At 44.0% G+C, this 27108-nt stretch overlaps 1 protein-coding gene across 10 annotated transcripts in view; it reads right to left on the bottom strand.

Moving 5' to 3' along the window:
• Positions 1–3708: 3708 nt before the first annotated feature.
• slc4a11 (solute carrier family 4 member 11) overlaps positions 3709–27108 on the bottom strand; it is a 212498-nt gene continuing 189098 nt past the window's right edge. For all 10 annotated transcript variants that reach the window (XM_048532852.2, XM_048532842.2, XM_059651624.1 and 7 more), the window contains 7 exons: positions 25032–25239; positions 21132–21238; positions 15576–15744; positions 14205–14378; positions 9212–9407; positions 7362–7531; positions 3709–4904 (listed from right to left, as the gene is read on the bottom strand). In XM_048532852.2, coding sequence (XP_048388809.2) covers positions 4841–4904; positions 7362–7531; positions 9212–9407; positions 14205–14378; positions 15576–15744; positions 21132–21238; positions 25032–25239 — 1088 coding nt within the window. In that variant the 3' untranslated portion in view covers positions 3709–4840. The remainder of the gene's footprint in view (positions 4905–7361; positions 7532–9211; positions 9408–14204; positions 14379–15575; positions 15745–21131; positions 21239–25031; positions 25240–27108) is intronic.

Below are 27108 nucleotides of genomic sequence, written 5' to 3'. Positions count from 1 at the left end.
AATCTGAGAATAACAAGGTGTAGAGCTGGATGAACACAGCAGGCCAAGCAGCATCAGAAGAGCAGGAAAGCTGACATTTCGGGCCTAAATTCTAAAGAAGGGTCTCGGCGCGAAACGTCAGCTTTCCTGCTCCTCTGATGCTGCTTGGCCTGCTGTGTTCATCCAGCTCTACACCTTGGTATCTCTGGTTAGAGTAGAGAGAAGGGATGCACAAAGGCACTATGTTCTTGACTGTGTCTGGAGCGTTGCATTCAATTCTAGGCACTACTTTTCAAAGAAACGCACGTTGACATTGGCAGGAGTACAAACATATCAAAGAGATCATAGAATCCCTACTGACAGAATAGTAAGAACTGAACATGTTGGAGTCAGAAATAACACAGTGTGGAGCTGGAGGAACACAGCAGACCAGGCAGCTTCAAACGAGCAGGAAAATTGACGTTTCGGATCAGGTTATTTCTGAAGGGTCCTGACCTGAAACTTTCGGGGTCCTCTATTACCGCCTGGTCTGCTTTATTCCGACAGCTCCTCACTATCATAGTGTCCCTAGCGTGTGGAATCAGGCTATTTAGCCCAAGCCCACGCTGACCCTCCGAACAGCATTCTACTCAGACCCATCTATTCCTGAGAGCCTGCATTTCCCTTGCTAATCCACCTAGCCTGCACATCCCTGCACACTATGGGCAATTTAGTATGGTCCATTCACTCAAAGTCCTTGGATTGTGGGAGGAAACCCACACAGACAGTTGCCCAAGGGTGGAATTGAACCCAGATCCCTGATGCTGGAAGGTAGCAGTGCTAACCACTGAGCCACCGCAAAATACCAAGGCTCAAATGGAGACTAGGCTGTGTAAATAAAACTTGTATACCTATTGAGTTTAGAATAATGAACCATAGTTAATCTGCACACAGCAAGGTCCTATATACAGAAGGAAAAACAAAGACCATGTTTTAAAAAATCTTTTCTTGGCATCTGGACATCACCGGGCAATTGTTACCCATCCCTAACTAACCTTACAATTGAGAGCTTGCTGTCGTCTTTTAAAGGGCAGTTCGGGGTCATCCACATTGGTGTGGGTTTGGAATCATATGTAGATTAGACTAAGTAAGAATGACAGATTTTCCTTGCTGGCGAAATTTGTGAACCTGATGGGTTTTTACAATAAACCACATTTTATTTGATGAACGTGGGGCTATAGTGGAAGTTGAACACTTTTTCCCCACAGCACTAGCCTGGGTATCTGGATTACTGGGCCAGCGACATCATCACTAGTTTCCCCTCTTTAGGTGTTAGCTTACTGCGTCATCCGAAGTTCAAGTGCAGGACCACAGTACCAACCAAGATCTGAAGATGTCAGCTGTTGTCTTCTGCTTTACTGTGCATATGTTGGAGAATTACCACTTAGAATTGACAATGAACTTACCACTGGGTGAGGGAATTTGGCTTTCTTTTGAAAATCGCACATTTGTTGCTTTTTGTGAATTACTGCAAAATGAAGGCTTCAATCACCAAGATTTTTCTGAATGAAAGAAAAAGATTTTTCATTGAGCTTGATGCACAATGTGGGGTTTGGAGGAGGGGGGGGGGGTGGGAAGCACCCACAGCATGACACCAAGCGTGCACACAAACATGGGTAATAATGGAATGTGCTTGGTACAGAGAAGGAGAATAAGGATTGTGTGTGTGTATAAAGTCCTTGAGTTGTTACATTCATAATCTGAGACCCCAGTTGTTTATTGGTTGACTATCTTCTGTGGTCAACGGAATCTGAATCCTTTTGACTTCTTGGATGATGGTGGTTTTCTCAATTTTGTATTTTCAGCAGATGCTGTATTTTGAGATAATAACACCAGACAGAGAGACACAGAGACTTCTATTTCTTGCTTGTAAATCCATTTTCCTTCTGTTTTACCCTGTTGCTGAAAGGAAGCTGTTGAACGTAGTGCAGTGTGTGCTCCTAGTCTAGGTTCATGGCCTTTTCAAGCTCACCAACAGGTATCTGGGTTTCTTGTTCACCCAGTTTAGAGGAGCTGATAGCTGGGTGCTATTAGCACCAGATGATTGTTCACTGACAGTTATTTTATACCATGTGTACTTTGAAAATTAACATCTGCTAGTCAGTTTGATCTGATACAAAATAACTGTATGAAAACTAATAGTGGGGGGGGGGGGGGGGGGGGGAAGGAGGAGGATTATTTTCTGAAGTCATTTTGCTGACATACCTTCTCAGCGCACCTATTGTCTTCGCCAATATGCTTGAGACTCTCCAGCCCAGTGTATTGATGTTAAATGTTCTTGAGGAGTCAAACTGTAGTAATTACTGAGCAATATCAAAAGAGGTGCCAACAGCGAACGTCAAAACAGAAAGCCATCCCTAAACCCACCAAGAACAAAACACTGTCAATGCAAAGCAAATCCGTGCTCCAATTCAGCTGGTGTTAAATTCCATGCATTTATCTGCATTAGAAATCCATACAGTGAAGCACATTATCAAGACTCTGTACCAAACTAATCATCGTCAGGGTCAAAGGGACATACAGCACCGAAACAGACCCAAGTCCAAACTCATCCTAAATAAAATCAGTGCATTTGCCAGCATTCAGCCCATATCCTCCCAAACCCTTCCTATTCATATACCTATTGAGATGCCTTTTAAGTGTTAACTGTACCAGCCTCCACCACTTCCTCTGGCTGCTCATTCCGTACACGCACCAGCCTTTGCGTGAAAAAGTTCATCTTCAGCTCCCATTTAAAATCTTTCCCCTCTAGTTTTGGACTCATGATTTTATAAACCTCAATTAGATCACCCCTCAAGTCCCCAACACTCTAGGGAAAACAGACCCTCAGAATTTTTATAGGTTTCTAACAGGATTACAGAGGTCAGGCACAAGAAGGATGTTCTTGATGACCCAGGAATCTAAAACCAGAGATCACAGTCTAACAATATTGGGTAGGCCATTCAGGACAGATGAAAAGAAATTTCTTCACTTCGAGAGAGTGGTCAGGCCGTGGAATTCTCTGCCACAGAAAGCAGTTGAGGCCAAAAGGTTTTAAAGGAAGTAAGGGTAACAGAGTGTGGAGCTGGAGGAGCAAAGTTGACATTTCAGTTCAGGACCTGTCTTCAGAAAAATGCAGAAGGGTCCTGACCCAAAATGTCAACGTTCCTGCTCCTCTGATGCTGCCTGGCCTGCTGTGCTCGTCCACTGTGTTAACTCTGACTCCAGCATCTGCAGTTCTCACTATCTCTTAATAAAGTAGGTATTAGTTTTTAAGGCTTAAAGAGGACCAAAAGGATAGGAGGAGAAAGTAGAAACAGAGTAGGAGTTTTGACGACAAGCCACGATCACATTGCATGGTGGAGCAGGTTCGAAGGGCCGAATGGTCTACTCCTGTTCCCGTTTTCCATGTTTCCACGTATCCGTGCAATACACCCCTCTGACTCAATTAAGGAACAGGGTCAGGCAGAGCGTAAGCCAAACATCAGAGTGAAGGCAAAACGGAATTGCATTCTGTGTCAACTTCATGCTAGAACGGAGTTGAAACAGTTGCTTTACACTGGACTCAAAGTAGTAGAGGTCACCCAAGTGTTGTGAATGCAGATTGAACGTACCAATGATGGAGGAGATATCACTGTTGTCAAATTGCAAAAAGTAGTTGTCTTCCAACTTAAAAAAAGACAATAGGAACACTTTAGAAAATAGCTCTGGAGTTTTAGTTTCTTTGATCCACTGACAGTAATATTCACTCATCAAGTGTCAGTTATCAAAAGACATTTCCAACACGTTGAAACATCTGAAATAATTGACCAATGCCATAATTATTATATATTACTGTATCACAGGCTTTGACTCAATATCGATACAGGAGAAAATCTTTTACATTCTAATCCATTTACATCACAGCTCTACACATGCCCATAAATGCACCATTAAACTCTCGTGTCGGTCACATGGAGGTTGTTGGGTAACAGGTGTGCGTGCATCATGAGAGAAGGAGCAGTGAGTGGGTAAAGAAGCTGGTTGAGTGGGAAGAGAGGGAGGTAGTTGAAGAGAGGGGTGAAATTCAAAGAGGAGGAAGGGTTCATCATGGTCAGACCAGTTAATTTGATGGACAATGGTTGTAAGGTGAAAGAAATGCCACCACTGTCAGCTCAGTGGTCAGAGCTTGTGGTCAACTTTCAGCAAAACCTACTGACCTCAATTTGTGCCAGTCTCACCCATTCAAATCAAAATTATGTTCCGACCAATGACACTTGTGAAAATATTTAAGCAGCTTGAGATGGAATACATAATATTTACACATACATACACAAACATACAAAATGTGGATGCAGATACAGCATCATAATGACTATCACAATGTGCATGTGAACTGCAGAAAAACAATACCTTCAATGCAATGGTACTGTGATTGTGTGGAGGTCCTATATACTGTACACTCTGCTTCAGAAAGCAAATCCAAGATGTTGATTTGAAGGACTTCATAATTGAAAAAGTCTGGACTAGTATGAAAAAGGAAAGGGCAGAGGGTTGGATTGGGTTGATGGACTGGAAGAACACTAACCATTTTGTTTAAGTGGTCAGTCTCCTGCTACCACAGACATATTCTTCAACTTTCTCCAAAAAAGAGGGAAATCAAAGTGACACTTCAAGATTGGGACAAAAGTTTTGTAGCACAAGTATTGCTTGTAGTAAAATGGACAAGGTAGTACTCGCTGGATCAGAGTCAAAAATGCCAGCTACTTTGGTTAGTCCTTGAGCACTGATACACTATGAACACATCTCCAGATATATTGTGATGCACAGCACATGGGGTACACCCGCTTGATTCTGTTGTCCTTTAATGTTCTGTATCCATTGCATCCAAATACTTGGCTTCGATTATTCGAGGGAGGATGTAGTATCTGTAAATAAAGGCAAGTTTATTATGGATATAGCCTACACCCTAATTTCTGATTTTCTCTCCCCCACCTAAAAGGTGATTCTCTGGTCCACCACTAAGGGACATCTCCCTTCCAGACATGGATTTAATTTTTACATGAATTCATGGAACGTGAGCATTGCTGAGTTAGCATTTATTGCCCATCCTGACAGTGGAGAGTAAACCACATTGCTATGGATCTGGAGTTACACATAGGCCAGAACAGGTGAGGATAGCAGGTTTCCTTTCCTAAAAAGGTGAACCAGACAGGTTCTATTTTCCCTGACCGAAAAAAGCGCTTGTTTCAGGGTCATCATTAGACCTCCAAGTTCTAGATTCCCCTTGAATTCAAAATTCCACCACTTGCCTTGGTGGGATTTGAACCTGGGTCAGGTAACAGTGATCACAACTCCTTACGTTTTAAAGGTTGCTGTAAACAAGGATTAGTCAGGAACTTGTGGGAAGGTACTAAGTTGGGGGGAAAGCAAATAACGTCAGTATTAGGCAGGAGCTAGGAGGTGCTAATTCAGAGTAGTTATTAGGGAAGTCCACACTTGACATATGGGAACTGGGGAAGAGTTCAAGACCGGCATGTTTCAATAAGGAGGAAGGATAAAGGTGGCAAGCTCAGGAATTCTTGGATAACAAGGGAGGTTGGGAGTTTAATCAAAACGGAAAAAGAGAAGCATGAGGAATATAAGGAAAGCAGGTAAGTAATCGAGCAGGGAATTAGGAGAGCAAGAAGGGGGCCATGAAATGACCTTGGCAAGTAGAGTTAAAGAGAATCCCAAGGCATTCTATAAATACATTAAAAAGAGAAGGATAACGAAGGAGAAGGTGGGAACACTCAGGGATAAAGGAGGAAACTTGTGTTTGGAGGCAGAGAATGTGGGCGAGATCCTAAATGAGTACCTTATATCAGTATTCACCCAGGAAATGGATAAAGGAAAAATAGGGAGATTTCTGTGGAGCATGCTAATATGCTAGGGAATTCGAGGAGGAAGTGGTGTTGGGTCTCTTGAAAAGCATTAAGTGGAAAGGTCCCCAGGGCCTGATGGTATTGACCCCAGGTTATTGTTTCAGCCAAGAGAGGAGAAGTGGGGCCTTAACCAAGATCTTTATATCCTCACTAGCCACTGGAGAGATCCCAGAGGACTGACAAAGGAGCTGAAGTTGTTCCACTGTTCAAGGTGGTGAAATAGGGATAATCCAGGAAACTAGAGACCAGCTAATCTCTCAGTGGGGGGACTTGATAGAAGTTTATAAAATTAACGGATACATAGATAGGGTTGACAATCAGAATCTTTGTCCCATAGTTAAAATGTTTCAATAGTGGGGGACATGTTCGAAGGAGTGGTGACGGCCAAGTTTTCTTTCAAAAAAAAGAAAGAAGTGTGGTAGGAGTCTGGAACACAGCCAGGCATGGTGGTGGAGGAAAATACAATAGGGGAGGCAATGGCCTAGTTGTATTATCGCTGGACTGTTAACACAGAGACCCAGGTAATGTTCTGGGGATCCAGGCTCAAATCCCACCATAGATGTTGGAACTTCAATTCAATAAATATCTGGGATTAAGAGTCTAATGATGACCATGAATCTATTGTTAGTTGTTGGAAAAACCCATCTGGTTCACTATTATCCTTTAGGGAAGGAAACTGCCGTGCTTACCTGGTCTGGCCTACATGTGACTCCAGACCTGCAGCAATGTGGTTGGCTCTCAACTGCCCTGTGGACAATTAGGGATGGGGCAATAAATGTTGTCTGTGATGCCCGCACCCTGTGTATGAACTTTTTTTAAAAAAAACACCGAATATGCAAGAAATGGAGGGATATGAAGCACTGGCAGACAGAAGGGATTAGTTTCATTTGGTACAATGTTCAGCACATCATGGGCCGAGGGCCCGTTCCTATGCTGTACAGTTCTACATTATCACAGACAATCATAGATTCCGTACAGTGTGGAAACGAGGACTTCGGCCCAACAAATCCACATCTACCCTTGGAGTATCCCACCCAGACTCATCCCCTTATAGCCCACTTAATCTAAACACCCCTGAACACTTCAGGCAATTTAGCATGGCCAATCCACCTAAGCTGCACATCTTTGGACTATAGGAGGAAACTGGAGCACCCAGAGGAAACCGGAGCACCCGGAGGAAACCTACGCAGACACAGGGAGAATGTGTAAACTCCACACAGACAGTTGACCAAAGGGTGGAATTGAACGTGGGTCCCTGGCACTAAGAGACTGCAGTGTTAACCACTGAGCCACCATGCCGCCCCGTTAACACTTCCTCAGCACCCAGATCCTTTTGCCTGTCACATCCATTTATCTCAAATGGCATCAAACCCTTTTGAACACGTACACATACGTTAGTCCACAGTTCAAGATTAGAGTGCAACTTTGGAAAGGCCACCCAACAAGAAATAAAGGACTAACCTGACTGGGACCATGGCAAGCATAATTGGGGGAAATATCATCTTCAGGTAGGGAAGTGGAGCCATTCCAAAGCCACAGAGAATGGCGATCTCAATCAGCTGCAGGCCAGTGAAGTAATGGATCTTCCTCTGGGGAACTCTCCTGATGTAGTGGGTAGGGGGATAAGATGTCTAGACGCAGATTTGAAAAACAAAGACAATAAGTACACAAAACACAGCACTTCCATCAAGTTAAACCACGGGGGTGGAGAGGAGAGGCTGTGGGAGAACAGGGAGGAAAAAGGATTGGTCGATAAGTTTGATTTTAAAATTTTGGTTCGTTGGAACACAAGGAATGGAAGTCATTGGACCCCTCAGTTGGTCAAAGGCATCACATGCACCTCTTTCACTTCTGAACCACTGTCCTTGATAAACTTAACCAAAAGTCTGTTCTCTCAGTTTGCAATATTCCCAGCGGTCATAGCATCCACAAGGTTTTTTTTTGGAGACAATGGGGGTTGAGGTTGGTATTGTTGGGGTGGGGTGCACAAGCGATTCAGATTCCTGCTCGTGGTAAGGTTATTCCTCCTGGCTCAAAACGAAATAGGACTTTTTTAAAAAAATAATCATTCACGGATTGAGCGCATCTTAGCATTTAGGTCAAATAACTAATAGCTCGAGAAAGGCAATTAGGAACAGGTAATAAGTGCTGGCCTATCTAGTGACATCGACATGAATCAAATAAAAGTAACAGAAATTTGGGACAAACGCCTTCGCTCCATTTGTGAATCACAGCAGGCTGGTACAAAAGGTGAAGTCACTTGATATTGGGGGGAGCTGGCAAGATGAGTGCAGTACTGGCTTTGTCATAGCAAACAGAGGGTAGTGATGGAAGGATGCTTTTCGGAATAGAGGGCTGTGACTGAGTGGTACTCCACAAGGATCACTGCTGGGACCTCTGTTGTACATGGCCTACATAAAACAAGGGTACAGCAGGATATCGATCAGTTGGAGGCATGGGAGAAAGTTGGCAGATGGAATTTAATCTGGACAAAACACGAGGGTGAAGCTTTCGTGATAGAAGTCAATGGACGTTGGGACACAATGATACAAGGGATATTGGACAAAGGTGGGAAATGGAAGGTGAGGGATCCATGACAGCATTTGAGAGCATGAGCATTACTGTTTCAAACACACCATGGAGCTCAGGGAGAACAGTCAGTCATTCTACACTCTAAATTCCAATCTGAAAGACTTGGTAAACACAGATATACAGAAGGAAATTATAACCAGCCCCATTACAAAAGATTAATTATTTCAAAAGAAAGTATGATAAAAGACAATGCATGTGTAGGTTTGTGGAAGAAGATTTTAGTGCCTTTCGCAGATTTCCTAAAGCTTAAAAACTCAATTTCATAAATATAACTTGATTATTTGCAGTGTTTAGAAAAAAAAAGTGTAACTAATTGATTCACGATTACTTTTTCCCTTACAAAAGAAGTTCTGAGGAAGGGTCACCAGACCCAAAACGTTAACTGCTTTCTCTTTCACAGATGCTGCCAGACCTGCTGAGCTTTTCTAGCAACTTTGTTTTCGTTCCCGATTTACAGTTCTTTTGGTTTTTACTTTTCCCCTGACTCCATCAAAATCAATATCTGCTCTTCCATGCTTGTGCACCAGGTTATTGACTTCAACGTTTCCATCTTTCTTCCAGTTACAACTACTAGCTACACCAAAACTAGCAGTTGATTGAGCCCCTTTAACAAACTGAGACACTTTTGCAGGCAGTAAATGGGGATGAAAAGGTTAGCAGGTCAGGGAAAGTCCCTTCCAGCTCAAGTGTTGCTCTGTGGAGGCCATTTCCAACTTTACCTGCTCTTTGAACAGAAGGGCCAACCTCTCAAAAAACTGGCACCCATCGATGGAGGTCGCGGAAACGTAGAGGAACAAACCATAGAGGACTGGTTTGGGAATCCACTGCAGAGGGATGGGCAACATCAGGAGTGAGATTCCCACCAGTATGTGCGCCACAAGAGCAGACACTCGGGTCTCCCTTACACGAACAATCCTGGAGAGAAATACAAGGGGGAGAGAAATTTAAAAAAAACAAACACAACACACAGGTAAGTTTCCATTGCAGATGCAGACAAGCTTCTTACTGAAGATCTACTCTTGAATAAACTCTCCTATAATTTAGTCATCTGCTTGACTGCTCAGATTGAACAAAAAGTGCATTCTTTTAATCAGGATGTATAAGCAATGTGAATGGTACACCTGGCAAAAAGTGGTCCCATTTGCTGCGAGCTTTTGTTTTTCTCTTGTTTGTTTTAGCGCGGGATGTAAACGTTGCTGATGTGACATTGGAAAGGCCATTTGTTGGTAAAACGTTGGCAGAAGAGGATTTGCTCAGCTCAGGATCAAGGAAATTGTCAAAACAGCGTCAGCAGGCCAAGTCCGCATGGAGAGAGGGCAGGGCAAGCAACTGAGCTGATTGTGTTGGGGACTGCAGACACAGTTTTCTCTTTCCTTTATTAGTTAGGAGATAAGTCTATTTCTCTAACAAGAGATGTTGTAGAACGAGCCTAACACTGTACCTTAGCCAAAGTGCATGCTAACAATAAATAATGCTCAAGTGTACTTCTGTAGAGATTATGTCAGGCACTATATTTTCTACCAGTGACTGCACATCAGAAAGTAATTCACTCTGAGCTGCTTTCAGGCAGTGTGCCACAATCAATGCATATAAAGACTGTTTAATTCAATTTACACTGATATTCCACAGAGATTAGTCATACAATCTCTTGTCTTCGGGCTTATTGAGGCACAAAATTTATATCCTTATTGCTCCCCGTTTGCATTAAAATGTCAAAAGTTGCTGATGCTAACAAAAACTGATGTGGTAATTTATAAAGGCAACAAGAATAAAAAAACAACTCAGTTGGAACGTGGATGTCCCTGAAAATGTAAAGCAGAAGTGAGCAGAAGAGCGCCTCAGGGCTGTTGAGGGTGAAGAGGCTGACATGTGTTTGGAGATCTTTGATGTGGGAGAGAACAGGAAACAACTTCTGAAAATGAAGTGTTTTTATTTTAAATCCATTCACAGGATGAGGGAGTCACTGGCCAGGCAGCATCTATTGTGCATCCTTCATTACCCAGGGGGTAGTTCGGAGCCAGAGTCAAATCACATTGCTGTGGGTCTGGAGTCACATGTAGGCCAGACAGGCAAGGATGGCAGTTTCCTTCCCGAAAGGGCATTAGTGAGCCAGATGGGTTTTTCCAACAATCAACAATGGTTTCATGGTCATCATTGGATCCCTAATTCCAGATATTGATGGAATTCAAATTCTACCATCTGCCACGGCGGGATTTGACCCTGGTCCCCACAATATTATCTGGTCTCTGGATTAACAGTCCAGCGATAATACCACCAGGCCATTGCCTTCCCAGGAGGGAAATCGAGATTTATTTGTGCCAGCCCTCAGATCAGCTGATAGTGGTCCTTAACAAGATTGAAGTGACGTTTGATAGACACCATTTGGTCGTGGAACCCATTTGAGTGTATGGCTTACTGCAGTCTCCTGATCCAAAGCTTTAGTTGGGTCTTGGCAACACACAATCATTCAATCATCAGGAGTAGCCCAACATCCTAATATATTTGCAGATGAAAACTTGAACCAAGTCCGCATCTGACTTCACAGCGAGACATACAAGATCTCCTATCAGGAGTGGAGAGATGACCCAGAGACTTGACCACTACTGTTTCCCTAGAACACTTCTTCCATTGCTGCTTATGGGGCCTCAACATCCTTCAGTGTAAAGGTTCCATCTTCGGTTATCCAACGGAACTTCCGTTTTATTCCTCACACCTCTGAATTACCTCATCTATTCTTTTCATTGAGAAAAAAGACAAATTTTTCAAAACAATTTCCTGTTCTTATAGGTGAAAGACACTGACCTTCAAAACCAAGTATCATATCCTCAAGCCTTACCAAAGGACACACAGACACACCTACCCAACTGCATGGAGAGTGTACCTTCATTACACAAACTGCCCTGGTTTACAACCACAGCTCAGCACTTCTTGACAGCAGGTTAGAACAGACAAGAAACATTGGCATCACTGGTGATGCCAACATCAAGGGCAAATCACAAGAAAAAAAAAAGCTTTACAGATGACAGACTACCTCCAAGTTGCAATCGATGAGGGTAAACGCAACCCACAGTCCACGTGCTGTAGGCTGACACACAATGCCCTGAGGGAGGGAATTCCAGGAAGACTGGTCCATAGTTCCCTGGCTTTTCCTTACAGCCTTTTTAAGATAACACATTATCTAACCTCCCGTCTTCTAGCACCTCACTTGCAGTTATGGATGACACAAATATCTCAGCAAGGGGCCCCGAACAGTCTCTTCCCTAGCTTCCCTCAAAAGGTTCTGGGGAACTTCTGACCGGGTGCCAGGGATTTATCCACCTTTATGCATCTTAAGATCTCCAGCCCCTCCTCTTCCACAATATAAAAACTCTTCAAGACCCAATTTCTCTACATTCCTGAGCTTGTATGTCCTTCTCCACAGCAAACACTGATGCAAAATTTTCATTTAGTGACTCACCAATCTCCTGTGTTTCCACACATAGATGGCCATATCGATCTTTAATGGGCCTATTCCCTTCCTCACTACTCTTTTGCCCTTAATGTACTTACAGAATCTCTTTGGCAAATAGCATTAAAAAGAGAATCCAAAGCTATATCATGTCCCTTTTTACTGCCCTCCTGATTTCCCTCGAGTATACTCCTACTGCCCTTGTCCTCTGTGAGGGCTTCACTTGATTCCCAGCTTCCTGTACGGGACATGTTCCTCCTCGTTTTTTTGGCCAGAGCCTCAATTTCTCGGGTCATCCAACATTCCCTATACCTACCAGGCTTGCATTTCAAACTTGCAGGAACATGGTGTCTCTAAACTCTGGTTATCTCATTTCTGAAAAGCCTCCCAATCCCAGCCATCCTTTTGCTAGCAAATAGGCTTCCCCAATCAACTTTTGAAAGTTTTGAAAAGTCTAATGCTGACAAAATTGGTCTTACTCCAATTTAGAACTTTTACTTTTTTGATCAGTTCTATCCTTTTCCATGACTACTTTAAAACAAATAGAATTATGATGACTTGCCCCAAAGTATTCCCCCACTGACACCTCAGTCATTTACAAAAGAACAAAAACAGAACAGTACAGCCCAGGAACAGGCCCTTCGGCCCTCCAAGCCTGCACCGACACATTTTGCCCTTCCATACTAAAGTTGTCTTCACTCACAGGATCCATATCCTTCCCATTCAGGTGTTGATCCAGGTGCTTCTTGAATACCTGCTATCATGTCTGCATCCACCACCTTCTCCAGCAGCGTGTTCCAGGCACTCACCAGCCTGTGTGTGAAATACTTGACTCCCATCTCTTAAACTTTCTGTCCTGTACCTTGAACGTGTGCCCACCAAGTAATTGCCTTCTCCACCCTGGGAAAAAGCCTCACACTTTCCACTCTATCTACACCATTCACAATCTTAGAATCCCTGCCCTCCAAACCAGCTCCTCAGCCACTCAAACATCTGCCCAATCCTTCTATTCCTACTCTCACTAGCTCGAGGCACTAGAAATAATACGATATTACTACCCTCGAGACCTACTTTTTTAAAGCTCCTACCTAGTTTCTTATATTCTGTCTGCAGAACCTTGTATCTTTCCCTACCTAGGTCACTGGTACCAACCTGCACTATGATCACCTGCTGGTCACTCTCCCCTTTCCTGCATTCTCCTTGACAGTCTTGACTTAAGTACCAGGGAGGCCAACATCATCCTGTTGTCTCATTGATGCCGCAGAGACATGTGTCTGTGACCCTGACCCAACAGTCCCCTTTTACAACCGATCGCTTAGCGCCCGACATAACCTTTCTTACAGTATAACCAGTCACAGTCAGAAACCTGGCTGTCAGCACTATATTCCCCTAACAGGCCACCCAAAACAGCAAAGTTGCTGGAAGAGCTCAGCAGGTCTGGCAGCATCTGTGAAGGAGTTAATGTTTCTGGTTCAGTGACCCATCCTCAGTTCCGGACCTGAAATTAACTCATTTTTCCTTCACAGATGCTGCCAGACCTGCCGAGCTTTTCCAGCAACTTTGTTTTTCTTCCTTATTTACAGCACCCACAGTTCTTTTGCTCTTTATCCAAAACAGCATACCCTGTTTGAGATGATGGTGGCCATCAGAGATTCCTGCACTACCTGATTACCTCTCCTAACATTCCTAGCAGTCAACCATCTACCTGACAGGGTCTGCACCTTCCTGAAGTTACCATCCATCACATCCTCTTACTCTTATAAACTTATCATTGCCTCTAACTGCCGGTCTAACCAATCCACACGGTCCTGAGGGATTTGCAACCAAACACCTCCTGTAGGCATAGTTTCTAGAAACATGCAAATTCTCCCTGATCTTCCACATCTGACAGGGAGAGCACATCACCCTACTAAAAGCCATATCTGCCCCTTTATCAATCTACAGACAAAAATTACCCTCAAAACTAATACAATACATTTTGTTTAAAAGTAGTTTTTCAGGCTTCCCTCATAACTGAAGTTCCTCATTCCTGGAGCCATTCTGGTAAATTTATGGACCATCTTCGATGTATTTGTATCTTTCATATAAGATGGTGCCTAAAACAGTACCAAATACATCAGCTAAAGTCTAACAGTTGCCTCAAATGCTTTTAACTTTCCTATTTTTAAATTTTGCAAAGTTTGCATAATTGGCTCAAAACACATAACATGTCATGGATGCACGTTAAATAATAGGGGAAAAATGGGAAGGTCAGGTTAACTTACATCTCATGCAAATGACCATTCTCCACCCTCTGCTCTACGTATGCCAGAGCACGGACATGCAATGGAGAATGAGGGAATGCAGAGTGGACCCACGGCAGGCCAAAAATAGATAACACAATGTTGATTATGCCGACAAGAAAGATGTCCCAGTGATAACCTGTGCCTTTTACTAGCCTGCAAAGAGAAAGTTTGAGGTAAATAAAAGCTGGCAGCCAGCGACTGTTGGCACATCCACACAACAGAGAGGACAGTAGTGAGGAAGACAGCTTTCTAATACTCCTTTTAACAGCAAATATTTATATAACACTCAACATAATAAAACATCCAAAAGCATGTCACAGTGTGTTGCTAACCAAAACACAAACCAAAGAGACAGAGGTAGAACGACAAAGTTTCAGGGAGGGAACTACAGAGCTTGTGTGACAGGTAGCTGAATTTCACTCTCCAATGGTCAAGTGCTTATTTCAGGAATATTCAAAAAGGAGTGTAGAATTATAGGAGCACAGGCTTCTCCCCAGGCTGTAGGGCTGCTGCACGTTCTTGACGAAGGAGGGGCAAAGCCATGGAAAGATATGGAGGGGAACAGCAGAGTTTGGGAGGTAGCTGAGGGATCTAGGTGGCCTGGTACATGAATCACAAGAAGTTAGTGTGCAGGTGCAGCAAGTCGTTATCCAGGCACATGGGACATTTTAGTTGTAGAGGGCGGTGTGAAGCCACTGATAATTTAAAGACAATTTCCATTCGAAGCAGAAGAGCAGATTCACTCAACTAAATCCTAGGATGAGAAGCTGGTCTTGTCTTTACCTCAGGAGGCTGTGGAGACTCAGTCCTTGAAAATATTCAAGGAAGAAAAAGACAGCTGTTTAGATACTAAATGCATCAAGGAGTATGGGGAGAAAGTGGAATATAGCATTGACAGAGGATCAGCTATGATTATGTTGAATGACAAAGCAATTTCTCATTATAACTCCCTCCAAACCCCTTCGCAGGCTGAACATTGAAAAATAGGCAAAAGTGCCCATTTCCAGGCACAAGGCCCCTTTCGCATCCTCACTAACAATTTAGGCAGCACATTGAGGGTAACTTTTAGGGAAAACCAAAATGCAGAAACATTACAATTGGAGGAAGTGAGCTCAGGGAGATGGAGAGATTAAAAGAAGTGTAAGTGTAAAAGGAGGATTACGAAAGCAGATGTAGCAAGGTGAAGGTAATGCCTGTCTAAGCACAACGGACAAAGGCCTCCAGCACTGACAGACAGCGATGGAGGCTGAGCAGAACGCAGAATCTATACAACGGGTGAGCTATGAAGCAAGGATGGAGCAGATTAGACCGAGTGCACGGGACTAATAGGAAAGTTTGTTGACACCTTACCTGTTCTGAGAGGCATTTGTTAATGACATCACAATGTTCTGTTCCAAGTAGAATAGCATTGACAGAAGGAAGCCCAAACCCATCCCACCAAATATTGCTCCAATCGAGAGGAGGTGAAATGGGGCCAGGTTGAATAAACCATTATTGGGATTATAACTAAATGACGCAACTGGAAAATAGAGATAAAATTAAAGGTTAGTAAAATGGTCAGCATTAACACTACATGAATAATTTTTTTAAAATGCAGTTATTGAAATAATAACCCAAAATATCTACATTCCCAACGTTTAAAAACCCCTGATGAGCTGTACGTAATGTATTATGTTTAAGAGAATTGGCAGCTGAAATTCCTTTGAAAAAAAAAACATTAAGACATTAAAGAGCCTTTATTTGTGCATATCAACCCAGCTGAATCCTTCCTCCTGTTAGGCACAATCGTAAGGACTTCATGTTTCCTTTTCGCAAAGTCTAGTTGAAGTTAAGACCATAAGACATAGGAGTGGAAATAAGGCTATTCAGCCCATTGGGTCCACTCCATCATTTAATCATGGCTGATGGGCATTTCAACTCCACTTCCCCTGCACTCTCCCCGTAGCCCTAAATTCCTTGCGAGATCAAGAATTTATCAATCTCTGCCTTGAAGACATTTAACATCCCAGCCTCCACTGCACTCTGTGGCAATGAGTTCCACAGGCTCACCACTCTCTGGCTGAAGAAATGTCTCCTCATTTCTGTTCTAAATTGGCCCTCTCTAATTCTAAGGCTGTGCCCACGGGTCCTAGTCTCCCCGGCTAACGGAAACAACTTACCAGCGTCCTCCCTTTCTAAGCCATGCATTATCTTGTATGTTTCTATTAGATCGCCCCTCAACCTTCTAAACTCCAATGAATACAATCCCAGGATCCTTCGCCGTTCATCGTATGTTAGGCTCACCATCCCAGGGATCATCTGTGTGAATCTCCACTGGACACACTCCAGGTGTCACTATGTATTTCCTGAGGTGTGGGGCCCAAAATTGGACACATTTAATAAATAGGGCCTAACTAGAGCTTTTATAAAGTCTCAGAAGCACATTGCTGCTTTTATATTCCAACCCTCTTGAGGGAAGTGATAGCATTATATTCACTTTCTTCATCACGGACTCTACCTGCAAGTTAACCTTTAGAGAATACTGGACCAACATTCCCAGATCCCTTTGTACTTCTGCTTTGTGAATTTTAGAACATAGTCCATGCCTGTATTCTGTTTTCCAAAGTGCAAGACCTCACATTTGCTCATGTTGAATTTCAGCCGCCATTTCTTGGACCACTCTCAAACTGTCCAAATCTGTCTGCAGCCTCCCCACCTCCTCAGTATTACCTGCCTGTTCACCTATCTTCGTATCATCGGCAAACTTCGCCAGAATGCCCCCAGTCCCTTCATCCAGATCATTAATATACAAAGTAAACAGCTGAGGCCCCAACACTGAACCCTGCAGGACACCACTCGTCACCAGTTGTCATTGCGAGAAAAAGAGCCTTTTATCCCAACTCTCTGCCTTCTGTCAGACAGCCAATCCTCAATCCAAGCCAGTAGCTCACCTCGAACACCATGGGCCCTCACCTTACTCAGCAGCCTCTCGTGAGGCACCTTAAAGGCCTTTTGCAAGTCTAGATAGATAACATCCACTGGGTTTCCCTGGTCTAACCTACTTGTTACCTCTTCAAAAGAATTCTAACAGGTTTGTCAGGCACGACCTCCCTGTACTACATCCATGCTGACTTGTTCTAACCCGACCCTGCATTTCCAAGAATTTAGAAATCCCATCCTTAACAATGAATTCTAGAATTTTACCAACAACTGAGGTTAAGCTAATCGGCCTACAAATTTTCCATCTTTTGTCTTGATCCTCTTAAACAAGGGGGTTACAACAGCAATTTTCCAATCATTTGGGACTTCCCAGATTCCAGTGAATTTGAAAGATCACGACCAAAGCCTCTGCTATTTCTTCAGCCACCTCCCTCTGAACTCGAGGATGTAGCCCATCGGGGCCAGGAGATTTATCAATTTTTAGACCTTTTAGCTTTTCTTGCACTTTCTCTTTTGTAATGCCTACTGTAGTCAACTCTGCCCCCAACTCTCCTTAATTGTTGGGATACTAGTCATGTCTTCCACTGTGAAGACTGACGCAAAGTCCTTATTAAGTTCTTCAGCTATTTCCTTATCTCCCATCACTAGCCTTCCAGCATCAATTAGGAGTGGTCCAATGTCTACTTTTACCTTGCGTTTTTGAATACATAAGAAACAGAAACTTTTACTATCATTTTTAATATTACTGGCTAGCCTACCTTCATATTCGACCCTCTCCTTCCTTATTTTTCTCTGTTATCCTGTTTATTTTTGTAGCCTGCCCAATCTTCTGGTTTCCCAGTGTTCTTGGTCACTTTATAGGCTGTCTCTTTTTGTTTGATACATTTCCTGATGTCCTGGCTGTCTAAACTCCCCACAGATAATCTCTTTTCTTTGGCATGAACCGCTGTACTGTGTCCCAATTATACCCAGAAACTCCTGCCATCATTGGTCTACTGTCTTCCCCGCTAGGATCTGCTTCCAGTTGATTTTCGTCAATTCCCCTCTCATGCCCCTGTAATTACCTTTATTTAACTGTAATACCAGTACATCCAATTTTGCCTTCTCTCTTTCAAACTGCAGACTGAACTCTACCATATTATGATCGCTTCCTCCTAAGTGTTCCCTTACTTTAAAGATCTTTTATAAAGTCTGGCGCATTACATAGCACTAAGTCCAGAACAACCTGCTCTCTGTGGGCTCCATCACAAGCTGTTCCAAAAAGCCATCCTGCAAACATTCCACAGATTCCCTTTCTTTGGATCCACCGGCAACATTATTCACCCAATCCGCCTGCATATTGAAGTCCCCCATGATCACCGTGACCTTGCCTTTCTGACATGCCCTATCTATTTCTCGGTGCATCTTGCACCCCTGGTCCTGATCACTGTTAGGAGGTCTGTACATAACTCCCATTGTAGTTTTTTTTTGGCCTTTGTGGTTCCTCAATTCCACCCACAAAGACTCCATATCATCTGACCCTATGTCATTCAGTGCCATGGATTTAATTTCATTCTTAACTAACAGGGCAACCCCACCCCCACCCCTGCCCATCTCTATCTTTTCAATAGACAGACATTTTACTCTTGAAGATACAACTTACATTTACCTATGGTTTTTAACGTTGTAAATGTCCCAAGATACTGCATAGCAGAAATTTGACAAAGCTACTGAAGAGAATCCTTAGTCAGAGTAGTATTTCTTAAAGCAGCATCTTGAACTGACGCATTTGGTGGCATAATCTTGACAATGTAGTCTACAGCTAACAAATGCCAAGTTCTTTTTTGCTTTCTAACACTATCCAAAGAGCCACAGTTAGGTGTTGGAAATCTTCTGTTGCAACGCCGGGTGACTCATACTCTTGGTCAGGATTTCCCATGACCCAGGTTCTGCAGCCCCACTACCACAGACAAGAAAAATCCCAAACATTGGCTAAGTATTTATCAATGGTCTGATGAGATAACAGAACGGGGCAACGAAGAAAACACTAGGTCTGCAAAGCTACTGGAATCTCGATGCAAAAGTTTGTAGCAGTGCACCTAAAGCTGGAGAATGAAACAGAGGAACTTGGATACGCAAGTTCAGAGCTTATGCAGATAAAAGGTCACGAATGAAAGAAAGAAAATCAGCGATGTGAAGGCCAGAAACAAATACAAGTGTTATAGCGCTGGACAAAACAGAGCTCCCTTATTTTACTTTAGGAAGCAGGGCTTGGTTAGAAGTGCAACAAACCACTATATAAAATAGTAATTTACATGGTGGAAACCAAATGGGTCTGTGCTCGCTTGCATAAACATCACAATATTTGAAGAGCGCAGTCTTTTCCCCGATACATTCCACAGACTACTGTTAGGGAGAATCATTGACAAGTCTTCCTGGGTGCAAATGGTTTCATCTAAATTTTTCTTATCATAGAAACACCTAGTGTGGCAGCAGGCCATATGGCCCATCAAGTCCACACTGACTCTCTGGAGGAGCATCCCACCCCAACCCACTCGCTCCCCTAATATTGTAACCCTGCATTCCCCATGGCTAACCCACCCAGCCTACACATCCCTCCACACTAGGGGCAATTTAGCATGGCTAAATCACAACCTGTGCATCTTTGGGCTGTGGGAGGAAGCCACAGCATCCAGAGGAATCCCATGCAGATGCAGGATGAATGTCCATACAGATAGGCAGTCACCCAAAAGGTGGAATCCAACCAGGGTCCGTGGCGTTGTGTGGCAGCAGTGCTAACCACTAAACCACCATACCACCCTTCAGTCAGCAATCTTGACTCTACTAACACTCACCTCAAAAATCCAAAGCTTGTGGGATCAAACTTGATGTCAAGTGAGATTATCTACTCCCAAACTCCAAATTGAGGGAATGACACGCTTCCCCACACCCACCAGCATCACTTCAACTTCTGTAAAGGGTATTATTTTTAAGCTTCCTCACTCTGTACCTCTGGTTTTGAAAGTGCTAGCAATATTCATGGTGATCACAATAAATTCATGGTGATCGCCGACACAATTTTCCATGACAAAAGAAATCCATGAAGAACTATCATCCATTCCAATCACTTGGAGCAGGGCTGCAGTTAATGCTCTTTTCCTGTTAACGCAAGGGGCCCCAATTTGAACACACTTTTCTGATCTTTATCAATTCCTGCAGGTCACTCCATCTCCTTGCTTAATCTTCTTTCTTTTGTAGTGGAATGATTAGAAAAGATCCAGAGGTAGGGATTCAGTGAAAATCTTGAAATTTTTCCAAAGGTCATTTTTGTGTGTTGAACTCCTCCTACAATTTCCACCCCTTATGCTCAATTGTGCCATCTTTGGCTCTCTGGTCAAAATCCCATACTTATGGTACCATTCCTTTTAAATTTCAACAAACTCTGCATAACTCATCCTTCTTCATTTTTGCCATTGGTTTCTTCCACCTCCCATGCAAAGACCATCTATAAAATTCCAGTTCATCCAAAGCTGAACCATATCTGAAGAGGTTCCAACAAGTCTCACTCCATGTGCCCTTAGGCAAAAAGGGCAAGCTTAACTAACAGATGACAACTCACTCAGCGACAAGCATTTGACTTATTTCAATACTGGTCTTTCTAACCCATAGCTTGTAACATTCACCAATCCTTTAAACATCTTGAGTACTAACCCACAATTCTTCACTCTGCCTCTACCACTGGTCTTCCCCCTACAGCTCAACAGACAGTTCTTTAACTGTCTTTAGGAAGATTACCCCACACCTCAAGTTATAAATGCTCACTAATAACGGCTGCAGCTTAGTCAAATGCAACTGTGTGGCAAGTTACTTCGAGCAAAGGATCAAGAGAGACCACACGAGCAAGAGACAGCAGGCTAGAAAGAGAATAGAATGAGTGGAGTCAAGCAGAACAATCTCAGTATAAAACAAAAATAATACAGGCTTCATGAGGAAAAGGAATGAACATACCTTTTATATCCCGAAAAAGGTATGATCCCACAAATGAAAATACTACCACAGATATCGGCAAGGCACAATCTGACAGGGTTTCTCGGACCCGGGCATGAAGAAAGGGGCTGTGAAAAGAACATATTGAAAACTACATCCCAGGTGAAATAAAGTTGACTGGAAAACAATTACAAATAAGCCAATATTGTTTGTTGGCTAGGCTAGACTCTACAAAAATCAGCCAAAACATTAGGCAGTGAAATTAACGTTGGCAGTGTGCATCATCATTAGTTCAACAGTACACTAAATAAATATTTAGTGTCTCATCTCTCAAGGCTAGTTTCCAGCACAGTTCCAATAATCATATTGATTTCTTACAATAAAAAAAGAGAGTGTTTAGGCTATACTTCAGGAGCCACTGCAGAACTGATGTACATGACATGAGTAAGAGGAACCGGTGACTGGATTGATTGTCACTTCAGACCCTGCGGCAAACTAGCTGGTCAAGTCTGATTGCTAAGTTTAGCCAAAACCTGTACCATTGCTGAATACTGGAGTCAAGTCAAATGGATGCGTGAGAAATTAGGTGAGAAAATATCAAGTGTTCCCAGTTGACAGCATCATAACCAAGTATCAAAGTGTCTTCCAGGTCAGCTGTATTCAAATGAACGCTTATGGCTTATAATCAGGACCAATGCACGCAAAAGGGAAATGATTCACAGTTACTGAACGATGGGTGAACCTATAAAATGGTAGGACTTGGGAAGCTAGTGAATGGGCAGAAAGTTAGATTTGAGTCCAGAAGTAATTATAGAATATACCACTGTACAGCGCAGGATCGGGTCCCTCGGCCCATGATGTTATGTTGAACCCGATGCCAAATTAAACTAATCCTTTCTGCCTGTCCTTGCCCCATATCCCTCCATTCCTTGCATATTCACATACTTATCTAAAAGCCCCTCAAATGCCCCATATCTGCCACCACCACTCCTGGCAGCACATTCCAGGCTCCTACCGCAGTCTACAAAAAAAAGAATTTGCCCGCTCTCACCATACATGCATTGCCCCTGGTATTAGGCATTTCAGCTCCTGGGGAAAAAAAAATTCTATCACGTCTATGCTTCTCAATTTTATGGACTTGAATCAAGATCCCGCCCCCAACGCCCACTCCGCCTCAGCTGCTCCAGAGAAAAATAACCGTAATAATAGAAGGTAAGGAATAAAACTCAAGACATGAAGTACAGACAAACAGTTTCATACCCAGAACAGCAGACAGCAAAGCTATTCAGACTATTGCTGATCATGTGTTGGAACTACCCAATTAATCTCACTCCCCTATATTTTCCCCTCACATTCCAGCATAAAAATAACCCCCCTTCAGGCATTTAATAGATTGGCTTTCAAGCACAGCAATTCAATCTGCTTCCACTACCATGTCAGGCAGTGCATTCCAGATCTTAATGCACAAGAAAAGGGTCTCCTGGCATCTCTGGTTCTTTAGCCAAATCATCCTAACTTAGTGAGGTTGCTGACTTGCTCGCTCTTGTTCAGACATTTTGTCACTGTGCTAGGTGACATCAGTGAGGCCTCCAATAAGTGCTGCTATCCTACTCTGCTTGGAATTTATACTGCCTGGTCTGTTATGGAGAGTACTGTCATTTCCGGTTTTGATCTGTATGGGTTTGTATATGGGGCCGAATGCTAAATGTTTGTCGATTGAAGTATGGGTGGAGAACCATGACTCTAGGAATTCCCATGTGGGTCTATGTTTGGCTTGGGTTACTTTGTCCCAGTTAAACTGATGGCCTTCATAGTCGGAGCGTATTGATATTAATGAGAGTTCCTTAACATTGGTACACTCAGACAACGAAGACCATCAGATTAAACTGGAGACTTCCTTAATATCTTTAAACCCATAGAGATCAAAAACTGGAAATGGCATGACTCACCATAACAGACTGTAAAGTATAATTTCCAAGCGGAAATCGTTCCGGAGGCCTCACTGACGACGTCGCCGAGCTTGGACGTGAAATGTCTGAGCGAGAATAAGCCAGCTCTATGAGCAAGTCAACAACCTCACCCACAACCCGAGCTACAGATCTTTGCTAATCTCTGGTGGCTGAGCCTGCTGCCAGTGAAAAAGGTTCTTCCCATTTCCTAGTTTCTGTCCAACTGCTCCAGTTCCTCAGAACCAAAGAGTCATTCAGTCCTCATACCGATTTATTAATTTCTTCGGCAACTTCAAGAATCTTGACGTGTTTCCTAAAGTGTGGCATCCAGCTTTGATAATACTCCAGCTGAGGTTTACAAAACAGTTTTAAAAGAAGTGTAGCATAGCTCACATAACGCGAGCTGGCCATTCAGACCCTAGAGTCTGTATCACCATTCGGCAGGACCGTGGCTGATCCCATCTCGGCCTCAACTGCACTCTCCATAACCCTTCAACCCATTAGCAACTGCAATCATCTCTTATCACCTCAAGTTCACTCAATGTCCCAACATCTGCCACACTTGGTGAGAGTTTGGTTTGGGGGGGGGGGGGGTGGTATTCCACAGATTCACACCATTTGAGAAGTAATTTCTCCTCAGTTTTAAATTTTCCGTCACTGTTTGCCACTCAAGTGAAAACCAATATGGGGCAATCTGATAGAAGGGAACAATATTATGACAGGCATTGACACTAAGCCTTTTCCCCCCCAGGGTAGAAATGCCTACTTGTAGGGGAGATAGGTTTAAGGCAATGAAGTGGAAAGTTTAAAAGGAGATGCGAGAGGCAGACTTTTTTGCAGAAGTGCCTAGAATGCCTTGCCAGAGGAGCAGCAGCAGGCAGGTACAACAGCACTGTTTACGAGGCATCTTGACATATGTATATAGACAAAGAGAGGGATACAGACCGTGTAGAAGCAAATGGTTTTTACTTCAGAAAGACGTAATGTGTCAGTGCAGGCTTGACGGGCTGAAGGGCCTGTTCCTGTGTTCTACTGTTCTTTTGTACATCCCTCCCACACACACCAGCCCCCATCCCCATCACATACTCGCAATCCCTCCATTCCACACTCAACCCTTCCCCTCATTCTCATACTCAACCCCTTCTCCTGCCTGCACCCTCCCACGTACCCCCTCCCAGCCCTCATCATCCCACGTGCCCTTGCTATCCCTGCCTCACACTCAACTCAAACCCCTTCTACCCATAAGAGTGTCCCCTCTCTCCCCACCCCATCAAACCCCAATCCCATTCTCACTCCCTCCACCTTCCACAACTTTCCCCTTTGCACCCTGCCACCCCCTTCTTCCTCACCACTTGCTCCTTCTCTCCCACGCTTGGTCTCTCCGATACTCCCCATCCCCACATCCACATCCTTGTGACACACGCCCCTCCCACGCTTCCACCCTTCAAAACCACTCCCTCCCTGCCCCACTCCTGCTCCTCCCCTTTCCCCCAAGGGAGAGAAGGGAGTAGTGGTGATGAGAGACTTAAGCTTCATAGACCTGGAGAAGGCTCATGAGCAGGGCATGAATTATATTATTCCTACTTATTACCATGAGTTAAGAAGGAATTTTCTAAAACCCCTTCTCAAGTTGTCCAGGGGCCTCGGAAGACTCAATGTCCACAGCAGCTTATCCTTCAAATCAGATCACGGACATTTTGTTGGGGTCACTTAACCTGCCTACATCACAAAGTACCTTTAAAATGAGATATGAAAGGACCTTCTTTTTCTTTATAAAAAACGCAACACTATTTGTCTTTTTAAAAGCATGATGCTGTTGCTGTCTGCTATAGCCAGGGAAATGGGAGTTGTGTGATGGATGAATCAAGCCAGAGTGATTGAGAGGGGTCTAGCTGGGTAGAGGATGTACAATCTGACCAACCCCTTTAAGGGGAGGACCTCATCCATTGTTCAAGAGCTTTGCGGGAAATACCTTTTCTTGAACTGAAACAAGGTGTATCCCAGCCAGAGTGTACCGAGCATCAATAGGAGACTGAGCACAGCTGTGTCTCGGCCACATGCCTCTCCCTCAGGATATGTGCTATTGATCGAGGGAGTGGTATTAAACGTAGAGCTGAGATCCTGGTTCCATCCAAAAGGATTTAAATGCCTTTCTGTACAGAAGTAATAACTCTGAAAAACTGAAAAGGAAGGGGAGAAAAATGGGTAAGTAGCCAGCATTGTGATCCCATCATCCACTGACATCAAGCTCAATAGTGAATGCATTATTTTACAACAATGGCCTGTATTGACATAGTGCCTTTAACCTAATAGAATGGCGAAGGCTGCTTTACAGCATCATAAGTGAAACCAAAATTTGACTCCAAGCTTTGCAAGGAGAGATATGGGAACATGGTAAAACATTCAGCCAAAGAATTAGGATTTAAGGAATTCCTGGTGAACTCCCAGATTCTGTGCCCAAGGGCACTGTAGGTCAAGCCACAGCAGGTGGACTGTTTTTTTTCCCCCCTTTATTTATTCATTCATGAGAGGAGGGCATTGCTGATCACACAGCATTTATTGCCCATCCCTAATCGCCCGAGGGCTGTTGAGAATCAACCGCATTGCTATGGGTCTGGAGTCACATGTAGGCCAGACCAGGTAAGGATGGCAGTTTCCTTCCCTAAAAAGGGATTAGCAAACCAGACTGTAACAGTTAAAGGAGACAGTTCACCGCCACCTTCAAAGGACAACTAGGGATAGGCACAACCAGTGATGCCCATATTCCATAAATGAATTTTGTAAAAAAAGTCTTTAAAAAAAATGGATAAAAAGAAGCAGAGTCAAAGACTTTGAGAGGGGGAAATCCAGAGCTGAGGCTCCAGGCAGCCGAAATGGAGCGAACAAAAACAAGACAACTGGGTGCAGATAATAAAATGTGAGGCTGGATGAACACAGCAGGCCAAGCAGCATCTCAGGAGCACAAAAGCTGACATTTCGGGCCTAGACCCTTCATCAGAGAGGGGGATGGGGAGAGGGAACTGGAATAAATAGGGAGAGAGGGGGAGGCGGACCGAAGATGGAGAGTAAAGAAGATAGGTGGAGAGAGTATAGATGGGGAGGTAGGGAGGAGATAGGTCAGTCCAGGGAAGACGGACAGGTCAAGGAGGTGGGATGAGGTTAGTAGGTAGGAAATGGAAGTGCGGCTTGGGGTGGGAGGAAGGGATGGGTGAGAAGAAGAACAGGTGAGGGAGGCAGAGACAGGTTGGACTGGTTTTGGGATGCAGTGGGTGGAGGGGAAGAGCTGGGCTGGTTTAGGGATGCAGTTGGGGAAGGGGAGATTTTGAAACTGGTGAAGTCCACATTGATACCATTAGGCTGCAGGGTTCCCAAGCGGAATAGGAGTTGCTGTTCCTGCAACCTACGGGTGGCATCATTGTGGCACTGCAGGAGGCCCATGATGGACATGTCATCTAAAGAATGGGAGAGGGAGTGGAAATGGTTTGCGACTGGGAGGTGCAGTTGTTTGTTGCGAACTGAGCAGAGGTGTTTTGCAAAGCGGTCCCCAAGCCTCCGCTTGGTTTCCCCAATGTAGAGGATGCCACACCGGGTACAGTGGATGCAGTATACCACTTTGGCAGATGTGCAGGTGAACCTCTGCTTAATGTGGAATGTCATCATGGGGCCTGGGATAGGGGTGAGAGAGGAGGTGTGGGGGCAAGTGTAGCACTTCCTGCGGTTGCAGGGGAAGGTGCCGGGGTGTGGTGGGGTTGGAGGGCAGTGTGGAGCGAACAAGGGAGTCACGGAGAGAGTGGTCTCTCTGGAAAGCAGACAGGGGTGGGGATGGAAAAATGTCTTGGGTGGTGGGGTCGGATTGTAGATGGCGGAAGTGTCGGAGGATGATGCGTTGTATCCGGAGGTTGGTGGGGTGGTGTGTGAGAACGAGGGGGATCCTCTTTGGGCGGTTGTGGCAGGGGCGGGGTGTGAGGGATGTGTTGCGGGAAATGCAGGAGACGCAGTCAAGGGCATTCTCGATCACTGTGGGGGGAAGTTGCGGTCCTTGAAGAACT

Source organism: Stegostoma tigrinum, chromosome 1, assembly GCF_030684315.1.
Source record: "Stegostoma tigrinum isolate sSteTig4 chromosome 1, sSteTig4.hap1, whole genome shotgun sequence".
Classification (NCBI taxonomy): domain Eukaryota; kingdom Metazoa; phylum Chordata; class Chondrichthyes; order Orectolobiformes; family Stegostomatidae; genus Stegostoma; species Stegostoma tigrinum.
The sequence above is the reverse complement of the archived record's forward strand: the minus strand, read 5'-3'. Positions and strand labels throughout refer to the sequence as shown.